This window comes from Nomascus leucogenys, chromosome 12 (assembly GCF_006542625.1).
Source record: "Nomascus leucogenys isolate Asia chromosome 12, Asia_NLE_v1, whole genome shotgun sequence".
Taxonomy (NCBI): domain Eukaryota; kingdom Metazoa; phylum Chordata; class Mammalia; order Primates; family Hylobatidae; genus Nomascus; species Nomascus leucogenys.
In genome coordinates, this window is record NC_044392.1 from 590,935 (window position 1) to 609,132 (window position 18,198).

At 47.2% G+C, this 18,198-nt stretch overlaps 2 protein-coding genes across 2 annotated transcripts in view; one reads left to right on the forward strand and one right to left on the reverse strand.

Annotated features, from left to right (window-relative positions):
* The window catches only part of SNRNP40 (small nuclear ribonucleoprotein U5 subunit 40), a 38,067-nt gene extending 33,815 nt beyond the window's left edge, over nucleotides 1-4,252 (reverse strand). The window contains exons 1-2 of the mRNA XM_003276336.4: nucleotides 4,017-4,252; nucleotides 636-765 (exon numbers count right to left, since the gene is read on the reverse strand). Of these exons, the coding sequence (XP_003276384.1) occupies nucleotides 636-765; nucleotides 4,017-4,157 (271 nt within the window). The 5' untranslated portion in view covers nucleotides 4,158-4,252. The remainder of the gene's footprint in view (nucleotides 1-635; nucleotides 766-4,016) is intronic.
* Nucleotides 4,253-4,373: 121 nt separating this feature from the next.
* The window catches only part of ZCCHC17 (zinc finger CCHC-type containing 17), a 72,453-nt gene continuing 58,628 nt past the window's right edge, over nucleotides 4,374-18,198 (forward strand). Inside the window, exon 1 of the mRNA XM_030823275.1 lies at nucleotides 4,374-4,480. The gene's annotated coding sequence lies outside the window, so the exon portion shown is untranslated. The remainder of the gene's footprint in view (nucleotides 4,481-18,198) is intronic.

Here is an 18,198-nt window from a genome sequence, read left to right on the forward strand (position 1 = left end):
GGCCTCCCAAAGTGCTGGGATTACAAGCGTGAGCCACCGCGCCCGGCCAGCATCTGACTTTTTTTCCTTCTGGCTTCATTTGGTGGAGTATAAATAAAATGACTTTTTCTACTTACTTCTCAAAACTGGGTGTGAGAAATTCTACTTATTTCTCAAAAATGGAAATCTGGTAGTAGATCCTAATGATGTACAGGTAGATTATTTAAGGGAGTTACCACTTTAGGATTCCTTCCTTCCCATATGCTAGCTAGGATTCTGGGTGTGAATTAAGAGGACCTTATCCCTTTGGGAAAATAAAAGTTATTTCTCTCCTCATTACTGCCATTAACCTGTTACGTCTAGATTGCTAAGTGCCTTGGTAAATTAGCTGGAGATTTGCCTCTATGAGGAAGATATTCTCAAACCAGAACAACTCACTTTCCAACTAGTAAAATGATGGCTTCTGTATTTACTGCACGGACTCCAAGTTCTATACCCAAGATCATTCAGCATGTTCATGCCCCAATTTTAGCATATTAGCCATGTGGCCTGTTATGTTGCCAACATAGAGTGATATCTTCTGTGGCACCCAAGATTTTAAAAATGATCACTATCTGGCAGGAAAAATTATTCCAGATTCAAAAACTATGCCTCACATATCAGTCGGTCAAATCCTGCAGATGCTAAGGTGGATCCGTTAGGGTGGAACTTGCAGCAGTATACTTCCCCTTCATGTCCAGAGAGCAGCATGATTGGGGCTTGAAGGGAGGAACACCTTGGAGGTCCCTAAAGAAAAGAGAAGCACAAGGTAACTACTGCATACAGGCAAAGGAGGCTACAAAATGAGGGGGTGGGGAGGGGAGGGAAAAGACCAGGAAAACAATGATTAAGTGGGTTTCATCTGACTCACAGAATGGCAGCTCTTCTCACATGAATGCCTCCAACTTGATATTCTCTGAAACTTTCCATTATCTACCTGTTATAATGACTCTCTTGTTCACTCTCTCGGCTCTTGTTGTATGACCAACTTTTTTTTGGAGATAGGATCTCACTCTGTCACCTAGGCTGGACTGCAGTAGTGTGACCATGGTTCACTGCAGCTTCAAACTCCTTGGCTCAAGTGATCCTCCTGCCTCAGCCTCCTGAGTAGCCAGGACTACAGGCATGAACTAGCATGCCATGCTAATTTTTTTAGTTTTTGTGGAGATGAGGTCTTGCTACGTTGCCCAGGCTGGTCTCAAACTCCTGGCCTCCCTCCTTGGCCTCCCAAAGCACTAAGATTATGGAATGAGCCACCACATTTGGCCTGGCTCATTTAACAAATGATGGAACTGACTTTCCCAACAACCCTGCATGGTATGGAGTACTGGGTGAAATAGTTTTGTTTTATTTTTAATTTTTTTTGTGTGTTTTGAGACAGAGTTTTGCTCTGTCACCCAGGCTGGAGTGCAGTGGTGTGATCTCGGCTCACTGCAACCTCTGCTTTCTGGGTTCAAGGGATCTGGTGCTTCAGCCTCCTGAGCAGCCAAGATTACAGGCATGCACAACCATGCCCGGCTAATTTTTGTATTTTTAGTAGGGACGGGGTTTCACCATGTTGGCCAGGCTGGTCTCAAACTCCCAGCCTCAAGTAATCTGCCCACCTTGGCCTCCCAGAGTGCTGGGATTATAGGCATGAGCCACTGCACCTGGCCTATTTTTCTTTCTTATTTTTTCATAGCAAAGGGATCCTCAGCATGGGTGAAGTAGTTTTGATTATGGTCTTGGACACCAAGACGACACTTGGGCAATTCATCTAAACATGGGCTGATATGCTCACTTGTCAAATGGGAGAAGTATACTACCCATAATCCCCAAATCTCTTCAGTACTTTCCAGCATTTTCATATTTATTTATTTATCTATTTATTTTCTGGGAAGGAGTCTTGCTCTGTTGCCCAGGCTGGAGTACAATGGCGTGATCTTGTCTCATTGCAAACTCCGCCTCCTGGGTTCAAGTGATTCTCTTGCATCAGCCTCCCGAGTGGCTGGGATTACAGGCGCCCACCACCACACCCGGCCATATTCGTTTAGTTTTAAAAAATGTTATGTGCAGGCTGGGCACGGTGGCTCACACCTGTCATCTCAGCACTTTGGGAGGCTGAGGTGGGCGGATCACTTGAGGTCAAGAGTTTGAGACCAGCCTGACCAACATGGTAAAACCCCGGCTCTACTAAAAACATACAAAAATTAGCCAGGCCTGGTGGCGGGCGCCTGTAATTTCAGCCACTCGGGAGGCTGAGGCAGGAGAATCACTTGAACCCGGGGGGTGGAGGTTGCGGTGTGCCGAGATCATGCCATTCCACTCCAGCCTGGGCGACAAGAACAAAATTCCATCTTTAAAAAAAAAAAAAGAAGTTATGTGCTAGGCACTGGGCAAACAGCAATGAACAAAGTAAACAATGGAGCTTGCTGTTCCAGTGGGAAAGGGGGAAGGGAGAAGGGAAGGTGAGAGAAAACAAGCAAAATATATATGTGGTGTTATGTGCTATAGAGCAAAAGAAGGGATGGGCACAGTGGCTCATGCCTGTAATCTCAGCATTTTGGGAGGCCAAGGTGTGCGGATTGCTTGAGCTCAGGAGTGAAATCCTATCTCTACAAAAAAATACAATTAGTTAGGTGTGGTGGTGTGTGTCTGTGGTCCCAGCTACTTAGGAGGCTGAGGCAGGAGGACCACTTGAGCCCGGGTGGTGGAGGCTGCAGTGAGCCAGTGGTCAACACAGAGAGATTCTGTCTAAAAACAAAAAACAAAAAGAGAAGCAATGTAGGTTCCACAGTATGTGGTACTGCAATTTAAAATAGGGTGGTCAGGAAAATTCTCACTGAAAAAATTACATTTGGGCAAATATTCGCAGGAGCTGAATAGCAAACCATGTAAACATTTGGAAAGAGCAATCCCACAGAGAGGGCAGCAAATGCAAAGGTCCTGAGGCAGAGGCTTGGAAGAGAGTGTAACTGAAGCCAGGTGAACAATAAGAAATTGGTCAGAGAGGTAAAGGGAAAGAGGGCAAATAATTATAAGAATTTTGGTTTTTACTCTGGATGAAGTACAAAGCCAACAGAAAGTTTTCTGCGGAGTGTAATGTGATCTGATGTTTAGAAGGATTCCTCTGGTTATTGGCTTGGTAACAGGTGCTGATACAAAGGCAGAAAGTGGAAGACCAGTTAGGGTCCCACTACAAAAATGCCAGATGAGATAATAATGGCTTAGGCCATGAGGCAATGATGGAGATGGTAGAAGTAGCAATTCTAGACCTATTTTGAGGACGGTGCCAGCAGGATTTATTGAGGAGATGAGAGGACACTCGTATTTCCTCGTCTGAGCCTAAACAGGACATTAGAAGTGTGATCACTATTTCTGTCTTACAAAAAATGTAGTTAGGAGCATGGTTTCTCAGTTCAAAATCTGTTTCTATCACGTACTTGGTAAGTTTGTTTTTCCATCTGCAAAATGGGTTAATAACGTTCCTAACAGGCTGCTACCAAGATCAATGGAAATTTCATATATGAAACACTTCTGTACAAGAGTCAATGAATGTTAGCTGCTATTTAGTTGTTAATAATACTAGTGCAGAGAAATAAAGGGAAAAGCAACTTACCCAACGTCCCAAAACCAGCCAACATCAATCATTTCCCTTGTTTCCTCTCTCCCTCATTCATTCATTCTACAAACTCTTCGGAATTTTTGTTCTATGCCAGATCCATGTTAGAGTCAGGATGCTTAAGCCCGAGTCAGGGTTTTGAGCCCAAGGTCCTCAGCTCTAATTCTAACGCTATCTCAGGGCAGTCGAGAGGCTGAAAACGAGCGCCAAACGGGGCAACACGTACGGAGCATCCGCAGGCTATGGGGAGCTTTTACAGTGTTTATGTGCTTTAACTCTACGTAGAAACTCTCGTTCTGCCCCCGCAATGCGGGAAAGGGTCGGGGATCACCAGATACAGCGCTCTGAGGGGAGGAAGATGAGCTGAGGGCCAAAGGCCGCCCGCTTCTTCACTTACCGCTTGCAGCAAAGCTCCCGGCGTCGCCTGCTGCTGCCCGGCTCCGGGGCCCGACCCCGCTCCCAACAGCAACTCATGCCGCTGCCGCTTGACTGGGACCAGCGGCAACTCTGGGCCCTTACGCTTCTGCTGTTCTATCATGGCGGCAACCGGTCTCTTCAGCGCCGCCGCTGACCGCGCTGCCGCCCTCAGGAGCCACGCAATTGGTTCCAACTTAGTCCTTCCGCCACAACTTCCGCTTGGAAGAACCAATCGGCTTTCAATATTCCCATTTGCACCGCCCTCGGATGGTCTCTTGTTATTGGGCATATCTTTCCGACGTCATGAGAGTGCGATTCCAGGATTGGTGGACGGAGCTGGCGCCCTCCCTAGGCGCGCTGGGTCTTGTGGGTGGAAACGCGCTGGCTGGCTGGGGTCGGCGTTTAGTTCAGCGCCGCGACTCGGGGACCTGGAGCTGACGCCTGGTACGTATGAGGAAGAGCGGGGTGGGTGGCTGCCTGAGTCTGGAGGCGACGCCTCGGTTGTGCAGTCTGAACCTGCCCTTCTCAGCTGAGGGTGCTGATAGCAAGGGGTGGGAGGCGGGCCCCGAATCCCCAGCTGTGGTAAGTAGTAGCCTGGGCTCCCTTTTCGGGGCAGGAGCGGAGCCTCGGGGTCTCTGGCGGCAAGACCCAGCCCCTGCGGCCCCCCTCTTCAACAGCGCCCATCGTGGCCAGTCCCGTGCCGGGCGTTCCCAGGGAGAAAGGCCCGCGTCCCAGCCTCCTCCGGTGCCCCATTTGGCCGAGGAGGCTGACTTGTTTCTGCCACTGATTTTGCAGTTTTTGATTAGGGCCTACTCTATGCCCCCCTGAGAGAGACAGTGATGAAGGAAATGTCCGACTCCTCCAGAGCACAGTGTTGCTGAGAAATCTGAGACTCATGCCCATGAGCGTGGTCATTGCCTTAGTCGTCCTGCTGGCATTTATTTAGCAGCGCGTTGGGGGTACGTTGTGAACCAGACACGGTCCCTACTCTCAGGGCGTTTAAGTCTGGTGGGGAAAACGTTAAACAATGACCTCACTAATACACGGAAATGCCTCCTAGTGCTGCCCGATGCTGTGAGTGCCTGAAATAAGCAGGAAGGTTTTTCAGAGGAAAAGATGCCTGCGCTGGTAGCTGCAGGAAGAATTGTAATTAATTAGGTGAAGAGGTGAAGGCAGAACCTTCCATAGAGAACTACTTGTTCAGAGCCCTGAGGCACTTGGGAGGAAAATGACTAAAAGCACAAAGAGCCAATGGGGCTGGTACAAAGAGAATGAAGGGGAGTATGGTACAAGATGGAGCTGTGCGTGATAGCGGTCAGACCTTGCAGGAATTTGTAGCTTTTATTTTAAAACGGATGAGATACCACTGAGCCGTCTTCCCCCAGTGGGGTGTGGTGGAAGAGGGGTCTTGATCCCTCAGGCTCAGTGGTGTGAACAGGCTGGGGTTGGGGAAGCCCTTGTCGATGTATGTGGACCACTTAGGATATGCAGTAATCCTGGTCAGAGATGTCAGTGAGGACTGAGATATGGGTGGAACTGCAGAGAACTGGACAGATTCTAGAGGTATATAGGAGGTAAAATGGGCGGGACTTGGTGATGGGTTGATTTTAGGAAGTGAAGAGAGGAATCAAAGGTAACTCCTAGGTTTCTGGCTTATGTAGTTGAATAGATGGTGGTACCATTCACTCACTATCACGGAATCCCCCAAGCTGGATAGGGAACACTAGAAGATGACTAGAGACCATTTTTTTTCTTTTTTTTTTTTTTTAAAGACAGGTTCTTGCTCTGTCACCCAGGCTGGAGTGTGGTGCCGCAATCTTGGCCCACTGCAACCTCCACCTCCCAGGTTCAAGCAATTCTCCTGCCTTAGGCTCCCCAGTAGCTGGGATTACAGGCGCCACCACTGCGCCGGGCCAATTTTTGTATTTTTGATGGAGATGGGGTTCCACCATATTGGCCAGGCTGGTCTCCAACTCCTGGCCTCAAGTGATCCACCTGCCTCGGCCTCCCAAAATTCTGGGATTACAGGCCTGAGCCACTGCTCCCAGCTGAGACCAGTTTTGATTGATCGATCGATTGATTGATTGTGTGGGGTCATTCATGACATCCAAGAGGCAGTTTGAAATATAGCTTTGTGCAGAGAAGAGATTTGTGTTGGGAATATAAAATTGGGGATAATTTGTATATACATGAATTGAGCCGTAGGTGTGGGTAAGGTCAGCTAAGTCAGAACCTTGACTAGTTCCAACATTTAATGGTGAAGAACAGGTGAATGAACCTACAGGAGATACAGAAGGAAGGAAGGAGGAATGTCTCAGAAGCAAAAGAATGATTTGTGATAGAAACTTCTAGAATTTAACATGAAGATTGGAAAACATATTTTGGCTTTTATCATGGAGGTCATAGTAACCTTAGCAAGAGTTATTTTGTTGGTGTAATTGGGCCAAAAGCCAGATATGAGGCAAGGATTTGGACAAGAAAATGTAGGTAGTGAACCTACACAGTATTTTTCATAGATATGATTGTAAAGAGGAGGAGGGGATGTGCTAACCGATGGGGATAAGGGATTATCCAGGATCCAATTGAGGATACAATTGTGAGAAATTTGACAATATTGTAGAAGGTTTGAAAGTCATTGTGGAGTGTGGGAGAATGAGGTTACTAGAGAAATGTAGGATGCAAGGAAAAAAAAATTAAAAATTTTTTCCAGCATATCCAGCGGTTTAGTGCATGCATGGAGAAAACCTGTCTGGGTATGGCAAGGACATCGCTTGCTCAAGACACATTCTAACCTCTAATATGTCTTCTCTTACTGAAAAATCTGGAAAACTGAAAACCATTTTCTAGACTCCCTTGCACCTAAGGTGAAGATTGAATTTGGAACTGAGTTAAATATGGAGAGAAGGAAGGTGTGAGTCATCCAGTTTTGCTGCCAGTCATGGCAGTAAATTTCTCCAGTCAATAGCTCCCTGGTTTGGTGGCTTGCTGCAGTGATAGCCATAACTTTCTTGGATTGTGGCAAAGGTGGTGTTATTTTGTGGGTTAGGTGTTGTTCCTGGAAGTTCTGCCAAAGTCTTTTATTGCAATACATCCCTTTCTGCTTAAGTGGGCTCTGTTGCCTGCAACTGTCCCTGACCAGGTTAGAGGTACTGCCAGAGAGTTAAATATAAAGACAGAGCTAAAGGAAGTTTAGAGTGTTGTTGGAATGATGGGCTATGGAATCTAAGCTGATTGGAAGAAAACTGAAGAAAAAGGGGAGGGCTGATAGATTGGAAGAAAATAGAGGCCAGTAAATCTAATGAGGTCAAAGAAAGTATTCTCTGCTAGAGGATTTCTGTTTATCCTAAAAGGCTTACTCAGTTATCTGTTTAACTTCCCTACTTCCCCCAGACCCTCTTTCTCTTCCTAGCTACTACTTTTGTTTGTTTGTTTTGAGACAGAGTCTCACTCTGTTGCCCAGGCTGATTGCAGTGGCATGATTATAGCTCACTGTAGCCTCGACCTCCCAGGCTCCAGTGATCCTCCCACCTCAGCCTCTCCAGTAGGTGGGACTACAGATATGTGCCACCGTGCCAGGCTAATTATTGTATTTTTTGTAGAGATAAGGTCTTGCCATGTTGTCCAGGCTGGTCTCAAACTCCTGGCCTCAAGTGATCTTGCTGCCTTGGTCTCCCGAAGTGCTACGATTGTAGGCATAAGCCACCATGCCTGGCCCCCAAGCTTCTGCTTTAGCACTTATCACATTGCAATGTAATTGGTGTTATTTTGTGAGTTAGGTGTTGTTCCTGGAAGTTCCACCAAAGTCTGTTATTGCAATACATCCCTTTCTGCTTAAGTGGGTTCTGTTATCTGCAACTGTCCCTGACCAGGTTAGAGGTACTGCCAGATAGTTAAATATAAAGACAGAGTTAAAGGGAGTTTAGGGTGTTGTTGGAATGATGATATCTGATATCCCTATCAGATTAGGAGGTCTTTGAGAACAGGGACTGTGTTGAAAAGGGTGGTTTAGGCCGGGTGCCATGGCTTACTCCTGTAATGCCAGCACTTTGGGAGGCCAAGGCAGGTGGATCACCTGAGGTCAGGAGTTCGAGACCATCCTGACCAACATGGTGAAACGCTGTCTCTACTAAAAATACAAAAATTACGGGTATGTTGGTGCGTGCCTGTAATCCCAGCTACTCGGGAGGCTGAGGCAGGAGAATCGCTTGAACCTGGGAGGAGGTTGCAGTGAGCTAAGATTGCGCCATTGCACTCCAGGGGTGGTTTAGTGGCAAGTGTGTGTGGCCCTTGGAATGGCGTAAGATTTGTCTCTTTCTTGCTATGTGGTTTTGGACAAGTTATTTCATTCCTGTAAAATAGGATTACTTGCTTTGTAGAGGAGTTTTAAGGATTGAAAGCAGGTTTATAAAGTACCTTATGTATAAACATCAATCAATAGCATACTGAATTGATGAATTAACAATTTAAATGGGGTAAAATTAAATACTTCACTATTTTAGTAGACAATTTCCATGTGTGTTACACTGTGCTAGGCACTGGAGATTTGGGGAGGAAGGATATGATGATGTGCAAGACAAAGGCATGCTTACAAGAATTCCACATTCTACAGAGGGAGGAAAAAAATATCCCTAAAAATGATTTGGATCCCATCTCCATCATTCATATTTTGCAATCTTGAGCAAGTTTACTTAGCTTCTCTTGTGTCCTCATTTTTAAAATGGCAATGATAATTGCCTGTTTTATGGGATAGTCAAGAAGAGAATTATTGAATGTCATGAAGATAAAATTTTAAAAAGAAAATTAAATTAGTTAAGAGAAGTAAAGCTCTTAGATTAATACATGGCAGATATGAAGCACTCAAATGTTAGCTATTATAAGACTTTGAAGGGATCTTAGGAATAATTGACTGAAAGAGTAGTGTTGGGTGGTAGAATAAGTGCTGATCCTGGGGTCTTGTACCAATGTTGCTAACTGTGAGCAGCCTTTGTCAAATCACTTGGCTTCATTTTCAGTTGCATAAGAGTAATAGGTTTAATTATTTCCGTAATTCCATTAAGCTTTTACATTTTCTGAGTTCACCTTTTGTGTTTTTCCTGGCATTTTACTATTCCTCTTTCCTGCTTTTGGCTATTTTCTCAACAGGTCATGATTGGAATTTGAAAACAAGAAGCATCTATCTTACATGGTCACTCTAGAATTTGGTGGGAGGGAGAAAAGTTGGACCACCAGTTTGACATTTGAAAGTGTCCCGGCCGGGTGCAGTGGCTCACACCTGTAATCCTAACACTTTGGGAGGCCGAGGCGAGCGGATCACTTGAGGTCAGGAGTTTGAGACCAGCCTGGCCAACATGGTGAAACCCTGTCTCTACTAAAAGTACACAAATTAGCCGGGCGTGGTGTTGCATGCCTGTAGCCCCAGCTACTTGGGAGGCAGAGGTGAGAGAATCGCTTGAACCCGGGCGGCAGAGGTTGCAGTGAGTCGAGATCGCACCACTGCACTCCAGCCTGGGCGACAGAGCGAGACTCTTTCTTAAAAAAAAAAAATAATAAAAAAGAAAGTGTTCCATCTGTTGATCTGTCCAACATATTAAATGGAACCTAGCTCCTTCTCGTTCTATATCCTTTAGACCAGAATGTGTTCCCCCCTCTTTCTCTACCTGTGCTTGGCATATAGTAAGGCTCAGTTCACTCATTTAAAAAAACTGAGCACTTGTAGTATACCAGGCCCCAGGAACACAAAATCAAATGAGAAATGGTCCTTGGTTTCATGTTTGAATGAATGGATCCAGACCTTGCTCAAACTAGCTCTTCCATGAATGATATCCACATTGATTCCTTTAATGTTGGGACCTAGTTAGTGTTAGAGCTATACTCTACAAAATTTAGATTTAGACCGTGTATTAGCTCATTTTCACACTGCTCTAAAGAACTCCCTGAGACTGGGTAATTATAAAGGAGAAAGGTTTAATTGACTCACAGTTCTGAATCACTGGGGAGTCCTCAGGAAACTTATAACTCATGGCGGAAGGTGAAGGGGAAGCAAGGCACGTCTTATGTGGTGTCAGAGGAGAGAGAGAGAGAGAGAGCGAGAGAAATTGCCACATTTAAACCATCAGATGTCGTGAAAACTCTCTCACTGTCATGAGAACAGCCTGCAGGAAACCGCCATGATCCAGTCACCTCCCACTAGGTCCCTTCCCCAACATGTGGGGATTACAATTCAAGATGAAATTTGGGTGAGGACACAAAGCCAAACCATATTAGATTGTAAATTCTTTTTGAGGTATAGTGCTTAAGAATGCAGGCTCTTGGCTGGGTGCTATGGCTCATGCCTGTAATCTCAGCACTTTGGGAGGCTGAGGTAGGAGGATTGCTTGAGCCAAGAGTTCAAGACCACACTGGGCAGCATAATGAGATCCAGTCTCTACCCCCCCAAAAAAAAAAAAATTTAGCCAAGCTCGTTGGTGTGTTTCTGTCCCATCTACTTGGGAGGCTGAGGCAGGAGGATAGCTTGAGCCCAGGAGGTCAAGGCTGCAGGGAGCCATGTTTGGACCATTGCACTCCAGCCTGGACAACAGAGTGAGACCCTGCCTCAAAACAAAAAACAAAACAAACAGTGCAGGCTCTGGAGTCATTATTCTGTCTCTGTTCATATCCTAGTATTTTTAGTTAGCTTATTTTGCTCACAATTCCAGCACAGCTTAAAAATAAACTAAAATTCCTTTAAATTCTTTAGGGTTCTAGTCAATTAGTACTCTTAAGTAACAAAAAAATCTAAATCCAAACAAGCCGGAAAATGATAACAACAAAAATCTTGACCAGGTCAGTAAGGTGACACATTAAATGAAGTTCCAAAAAGGCTATGAAATGTCTGGCCAATTTAATATTGTTGTTTAAACTTTTCATTGCTTGGGGGATAGGAGGACAGGATGTGTAGGGTTTTTTCCCCAGTTGCATGTGTACTTTAAAAATTTTTTTTTAAACTATCACAAAATTATGGAAGCATGTACAGATAACATTTTTCTGAATTATTTGAGTTAAATTGCTGACCCAGTACCCCAACAGCCCTGAAAACTTTTTTTCCTACAAACAAGGACATTCTCCTCTATAGCCACAGTGTAATTACCAACATTATGAAATTAACATTGCATTACTTCTTTGATCCTCAGGCCCCACCTCTTGATGTTCAAGCTCTGACTACCCATTCTGGGCTGCTCCAATGTGTGCCTTCATCACTCTACTCTTCCCTATATTGCAGTTCTCTTTGTGGATTTCCTCCTCACCCAACATAGACTGACCTCACTCTGGGCCACCATTTCTTCTCCTGTATCCTTTACTTCCATCCCATACCTTCCTTGCTCTGTCCCTTGTTTTGGAAAGAAGAGTGGCTAGTAATTGGTCCCCTGTTGCTTCCCTATATAACACAGTTGTTTAAAACATTCAAGCAGAATGCTTTGTTCTGCATTCAGAACTATTGCAAGGCAACTCCAAATGGTGTACCTCAATCCTTGTCAACTTACTGGCTCTTTTAAGTGTATGAATGTGGTCCTGTCTGACTGACTATATCCATCTTAATGTTATATACTCTTTTTTTTTTCTTTCTGAGACAGAGTCTCTGTTGCCCAGGGTGGAGTTGCCCAGGGTGGAGTGCAGTGGCATGATCTCGGCTTGCTGCAACCTCCATCTCCCATGTTCAAGTGGTTCTCCTGTCTCAGTCTCCCGAGTAGCTGGGATTACAGGTTCCCACCACAATGCCCAGCTAATTTTTGTATTTTTAGTAGAGATGGGGTTTCATCGTGTTACTCAGGCTGTTCTCGAACTTCTGGGCTCTAGTGATCCACCTGCCTTGGCCTCCCAAAGTGCTGGTATTAACAGGTGTGAGCCACCGTGCCTGGATCAATGTTATATACTCTTATTTATTTTTTTTTTTTTGAGATGGAGTCTCGCTCTGTCGCCCAGGCTGGAGTACAATGGTACGATCTCAGTTCACTGCAAGCTCCGCCTCCCAGGTTCACGCCATTCTCCTGCCTCAGCCTCTCAAGTAGCTGGGATTACAGGTGCCCACTCCCACGCCCGGCTAATTATTTGTATTTTTAGTAGAGACGGGGTTTCACCATGTTAGCCAGGATGGTCTCGATCTCCTGACTTCGTGATCCACCCGCCTCAGCCTCCCAAAGTGCTGGAATTACAGGCGTGAGCCACCGTGCCCCGCTGTATACTCTTTAAAAGTAGCAGAACTCTTTTTTTTTCCAAGTGAAATCTTACACAGAATTTTAGTATGTAAACTGGATCAAAGCAGAATACATTGTTACAGTAGGCACCCTTGCAGTAATTCTCACTCACTCCCCCTTTCACTGTGGCCCACCGTAAGGTTGGGAGATTAACTGTGAATCAGTAATAATTGACCTTTGCCTGATTACTGAGGAGAGGCTTCTACCCAACTGCTTTGAGTGGGACTTCTCCCAGCTCTAGTTTCTTTGGGGGTTCTACTCCCTCAGCCTTTGGTATGGAGGCTCACCTCTGGTTGATTGACTTAGAGGCAGCCTCATTGGTCTGGGACCTTGTGGTGACCTAGATATTTCAGAGTTGACTTTTTTTTTTTTTTTATTTCTTTTTTTTGAGACAGAGTTTCATTTTGTCTTCTAGGCTGGAGTGCAGTGGTATGATCACGGCTCAGTGCACCCTCCATCTCTTGGGCTCAAGTGATCCTCCTGCCTCAGCCTCCTGAGTAGCTGGGACAATAGGCACGTGCCACTATGCTGAGCTAATTTATTTTATTTTTTGTATTTTTAGTAGAGATAGGGTTTTACCGTGTTGTCCAGGCTGGTCTTGAACTCCTGACCTCAAGCGATCTACCCACCTTGGCCTTCCAAAGTGCTGGGATACAGGCGTGAGCCACCATGCCCGACCATAGTTTTCTTTTCTTTTTTTAAAAATATTTTGTGGAGATGGGGTGTCGCCATATTGCCCAGGCTGACCTCGAACTTCTGGGCTCAAGCATTCCTTCCACCTCGGCCTTCCAAAGTGCTGGGATTACAGGCGTGAGCTACTGTGCCTGGCCTGGTAGTTGACTTTTTAAAAATAAATTTGGATTAACTAAGGAGGCTCTGAGTAACCGCAATAGAACCTTCGGTTTCTACAGAATTTGAAAAAAAGTTTTATATTCCATGTTTAAAAAATGACAACCATTTACTTTCCTGAAATTGTAAACCTGTTATAGTCATACCCCCTTGTTCATGGGGGATACATTCCAAGACCCCCATTGGATCCCTAAAATTGTGGGCACTGCTGAACCCAGTTGCCATCAATTGGAAGACGTTTCTGTTTGTATTTTCTACCCACAAATTTAATGCCTTCTCCATCTTAACTAAGCACTTATCATACACTGTGGCTATAACTTTAGCAGCTTGAGGTGCAACAGCAAAACTAACATGAATGTTTTTCTCTTCCTCATAATTTCAGACATTGAAGATTCATTCTTACTATAGATCTTAGCAACCTTAGCATACAATTTTTTTTTCCCCTTGAGAACTTTCACCCTTTCACTTAAAGGAAGCACTTTACAGCTTCTCTTTGGCATACCGAAATTGCCAGCATTACTACTGTGCTTTGTGGCCATTACTAAGTAAAGAAAGGATTAGTTGAACACAAGCAGAGATACTTCAACAGTCAGTCTGATAACCAAGATGGCTACTATGTGACTAATGGGCACTTAATATACACTAAGTGACTAGTGTATGCAGCATGGATATGCTGGACAAAGGGGATGATTCATATCCCAGATGGAACAGAGTGGGATGGCACAAGATTTCATCACACTAGTAAGAACAACATAACAGTTTTAAACTTATGAATTGTTTATTTATGGAATTTTTCATTTGGTGTTTTTGGACCATGGTAGACTGTGAGTAACTGTGCTGTGAAAAGTACAGCTGTGGATGGGAGGACTACTGTACTGTTATATTTCAGGCTTTCCCTCAAAAATGCATGCCAGTTTTTTTTGAGATAAGGTCTCACTGTGTCGCCTCGGCTGGATTGCATCGGCATGATCATACCTCACTGCAGCCTTGATCTCCTTGGCTCAAGCGATCCTCTTGCTTCAGCCTCCCAAGTAGCTGGGATTATAGGCTGGTGTCACCACACCTGGCTGATTTTTTTTCTTTTTTTCTTTTTTTTTTGAGACGGAGTCTCGCTCTGTCACCAGCCTGGACTGTAGTGGCGCGATCTCGGCTCACTGCAGTCTCCGCCTCCCAGGTTCAAGTGATTCTCCTACCTCAGCCTCCCAAGTAGCTGGGACTACAGGTGTGCGCCACCACGCCTAGCTAATTTTTGTATTTTTTGTAGAGACGGGGTTTCACCATGTTGGCCAGGATGGTCTCGAACTCTTGACCTCGTGATCCGCCTGCCTCCGCCTCCCAAAGCATTGGGATTACAGGCATGAGCCACTGTGCCTGGCTGATTTTTTTTTTTTTTTTTTAATTTTTTTTTGCACACAAAAACAATAAACATTTTCTAAAAATACATACAAACAAAAAGATGCGTATCAAACATATTAGGAAGGTTACACATGGGAAGTCGGGGAATAGAAATGGGGGGTGGGAGTTAAAATAAGGTAGAGAGGGACTTTATGTGGATCAGTGATAACTCAATCCTCTATTTGACAAAGAAGAGGGAGAAGGAAGAGGAAGAAAAAGAAAGTGGGATAAAGGATCAGAAAGGGAGGAAAATAGAAAAAATTAGAGTATGACTCCAGGGTAGACCTGTTTTGTTGTCACTGAGTTGGTTGGTTGGTTTGTCTGTTGTATTTTTCATGTTTCGCCAAGTTGGCCAGACTGGTCTCGAACTCCTAGCCCGAAGTGATCAACCCGCCTCGCCCCCCAGAGTGCCGGGACCACAGGTGTGAGCCACCACGTACAGCCCCTACATTGCTTCTGGCCTCCATGGTAGACCTCCCAGACGGAGCGGCCGGGCAGAGGCGCTCCTCACTTCTTCCCAGACACGGGGCGGCCGGGCAGAGGCGCTCCTCACTTCCCAGACGGGGCGGCCAGGCAGAGACGCTCCTCACTTCTTCCCAGACGATAGGTGGCCGGGCAGAGGCACCCACCCCTCACTTCCCAGACAATGGGTGGCCGGGCAGAGGCGCTCCTCACTTCCCAGACGATGGGTGGCCGGGCAGAGGTGCTCCTCACTTCCCAGACGGGGCGGCCGGGCAGAGGCGCTCCTCACTTCCCAGACGGTGGGTGGCCGGGCAGAGGCGCTCCTCACTTCCCAGACAGTGGGTGGCTGGGCAGAGGCGCTCCTCACTTCCCTGACGGGGCGGCCGGGCAGAGGCGCTCCTCACTTCCCAGACGGTGGGTGGCCGGGCAGAGGCGCTCCTCACTTCCCAGACGGTGGGTGGCCGGGCAGAGGTGCTCCTCACTTCCCAGACGGGGCGGCCGGGCAGAGGCGCTCCTCACTTCCCAGACGATGGGTGGCCGGGCAGAGGCGCTCCTCACTTCCCAGACGATGGGTGGCCGGGCAGAGGTGCTCCTCACTTCCCAGACGATGGGTGGCCGGGCAGAGGTGCTCCTCACTTCCCAGACGGGGCGGCCGGGCAGAGGTACCCCTCACCTCTTCCCAGACGGGGCGGCCGGGCAGAGGCGCTCCTCACTTCCCAGACGGGGCGGCTGGGCAGAGGCGCTCCTCACTTCTTCCCGGATGGGGCGCCCGGGCAGAGGCGCTCCTCACTTCCCAGATGGGGCAGCCGGGCAGAGGCGCTCCTCACTTCTTCCCAGACAGGGCGGCCGGGCAGAGGCGCTCCTCACTTCCCAGATGGGGCAGCCGGGCAGAGGCGCTCCTCACTTCTTCCCAGACAGGGCGGCCGGGCAGAGGCGCTCCTCACTTCCCAGACGGTGGGCCGCCGGGCAGAGGCGCTCCTCACTTCCCAGACGGTGGGTGGCCGGGCAGAGGCGCTCCTCACTTCCCAGACGGGACGGCCGGGCAGAGGCGCTCCTCACTTCCCAGACGATGGGTGGCCGGGCAGAGGCGCTCCTCACTTCCCAGACGGGGCGGCCGGGCAGAGGCGCTCCTCACTTCCCAGACGGGGCGGCCGGGCAGAGGCGCTCCTCACTCCCCAGACGGGGCAGCCGGGCAGAGGCGCTCCTCACTTCTTCCCGGATGGGGCGGCCGGGCAGAGGTGCTCCTCACTTCCCAGACGGGGCGGCTGGGCAGAGGCGCTCCTCACTTCTTCCCGGACGGGGCGGCCGGGCAGAGGCGCTCCTCACTTCTTCCTGGATGGGGCGGCCGGGCAGAGGCGCTCCTCACTTCTTCCGGGACGGGGCGGCCGGGCAGAGGCGCTCCCCACCTCCCAGACGGGGCGGTGGCCGGGCAGGGGCTCGGGAGGCTGAGGCGGGCAGAGCACTCGGCGTCAGGAGCTGGTGAGCAGCGTGGCCAACATGGTGACCGCGTGCCTGCAGCCAAACGAGAAAAAGCAGGCAGCGGTGGCGCGCGGCGGCAATCCCAGGCAGTCCGCGGCGCGGGCAGCAGCGAGCTGAGTAGATTGCAGCCTGGGCCACAGAGGGAAAGAAAAGAAAGAAAGAAAGAAAAGAAAGAAAAGAAAGAAAGAAAGAAAGGAAGAAAGGAAGAAAGAAAGGAAGGAAGGAAGGAAGGAAAGAAGGAAGGAAGGAAGGAAGCTGATTTTTGTTTTTTTAAGTAGAGATAGAGTCTCACTGTGTTGTCCAGTCTGGTCTTGAACTCCTGGCCTCAAGTGATCCACCCGCCTTAGCTTCCCAAAGCTGGGATTACAGTCGTGAGCCACTGCACCTGGCCCCAGTTTCCTTCTTGAAGAACTGCATGGGATTTCTTAGGCTTCTGTTCTACAGGAGGTACAAATCTGGGAGCATTAAACCTAGCTTTTTATATGCTTATCACAGCAGAAGTCTGTAAGCAACAATGTAAGTTCATTTCTGCTTTTGACCTTTTTTTTTTTTTTTTTTTTTGAGATGGAATCTTGCTCTGTTGTCCAGGCTGGAGTGCAGTGACCCAATCTCAGCCCACTGCAGCCTCTGCCTCACCGGTTCAAACAATTCTCCTGTCTCCAGAGTAGCTGGGATTACAGGCGCCTGCCATCACACCTGGCTAATTTTTGTCTTATTTTTTTTTTTTGGAGACAGAGTCTCACTGTGTCACCAGGCTGGAGTGCAGTGGCGCAATCTCGGCTCACTGCAACCTCTGCCTGCTGAGTTCAAGCAATTCCCCTGCCTCAGCCTCCCAAGTAGCTGGGACCACAGGTGTGCACCACCACGCCCGGCTCATTTTTTGTATTTTAGTAGAGATGGGGTTTCACCGTGTTGACCAGGCTGGTCTCGAACTCCTGACCTCAGATGATCCACCCACCTTGGCCTCCCAAAGTGCTGGGATTACAGGCGTGAGCCACTGCACCTGGCCTATGACCTTTGTGTGTAGAGGAACAGATGATAGATTAAGATGTTTGAAGTTAATTTAGATGTTTCAGCTGCTGGTGCCCCTATGGATTCTGTACCTCACTAATATGTTTCAAGTGTTGGAGGGATAATAAAAGTCTCCTGATAGAACCTGATAGATTAGTAACTCCTGTTCTAGCATGTGAGGTGAGGGATACTGGACAGAGGGAAGGGACAGGCTAGAGATGAGATTGTATTGCTATGAAATGGAAGAGGCAGGATTTAACCAGAATGTAAAACTTGGAATTAACCTGTTTATGAGCTATTTCTCAAGAACTGACAAATCTGCCTGTATTAGCTCTGTGTACTTTTAGTAAAGTAATAAAAAGACACTTTGGCTGACCTAAGCAGAAAAGGGCAAGTTTATTATAAGGATATAAGATTATCTTATGAACTTGAGGACAGGGATGTTCCTGAGCTGTGGGATAATACTAGAACAAGGGTTTGGATGTCCTGACAGGATTTTCTTTCATTTCTGTTTCAAGTGAAGCTGTCTACTTAAGGGATGGTCATTGTCAATCAGGAATACTTACCAAAATCAGGACATCAAGTCATCCTCTGAAAGTGAAAGGAAGCAGTGGGGGTTGAGGAGAGAAGAAAGTATTTACCTGTGAAAACACAAGAAAAATAATTTTAGGTCTTACTGGTGTCAAGTGTAATTGGGAGGAAAGAGAACTGAGGATAGTACCATTAGATTTATTT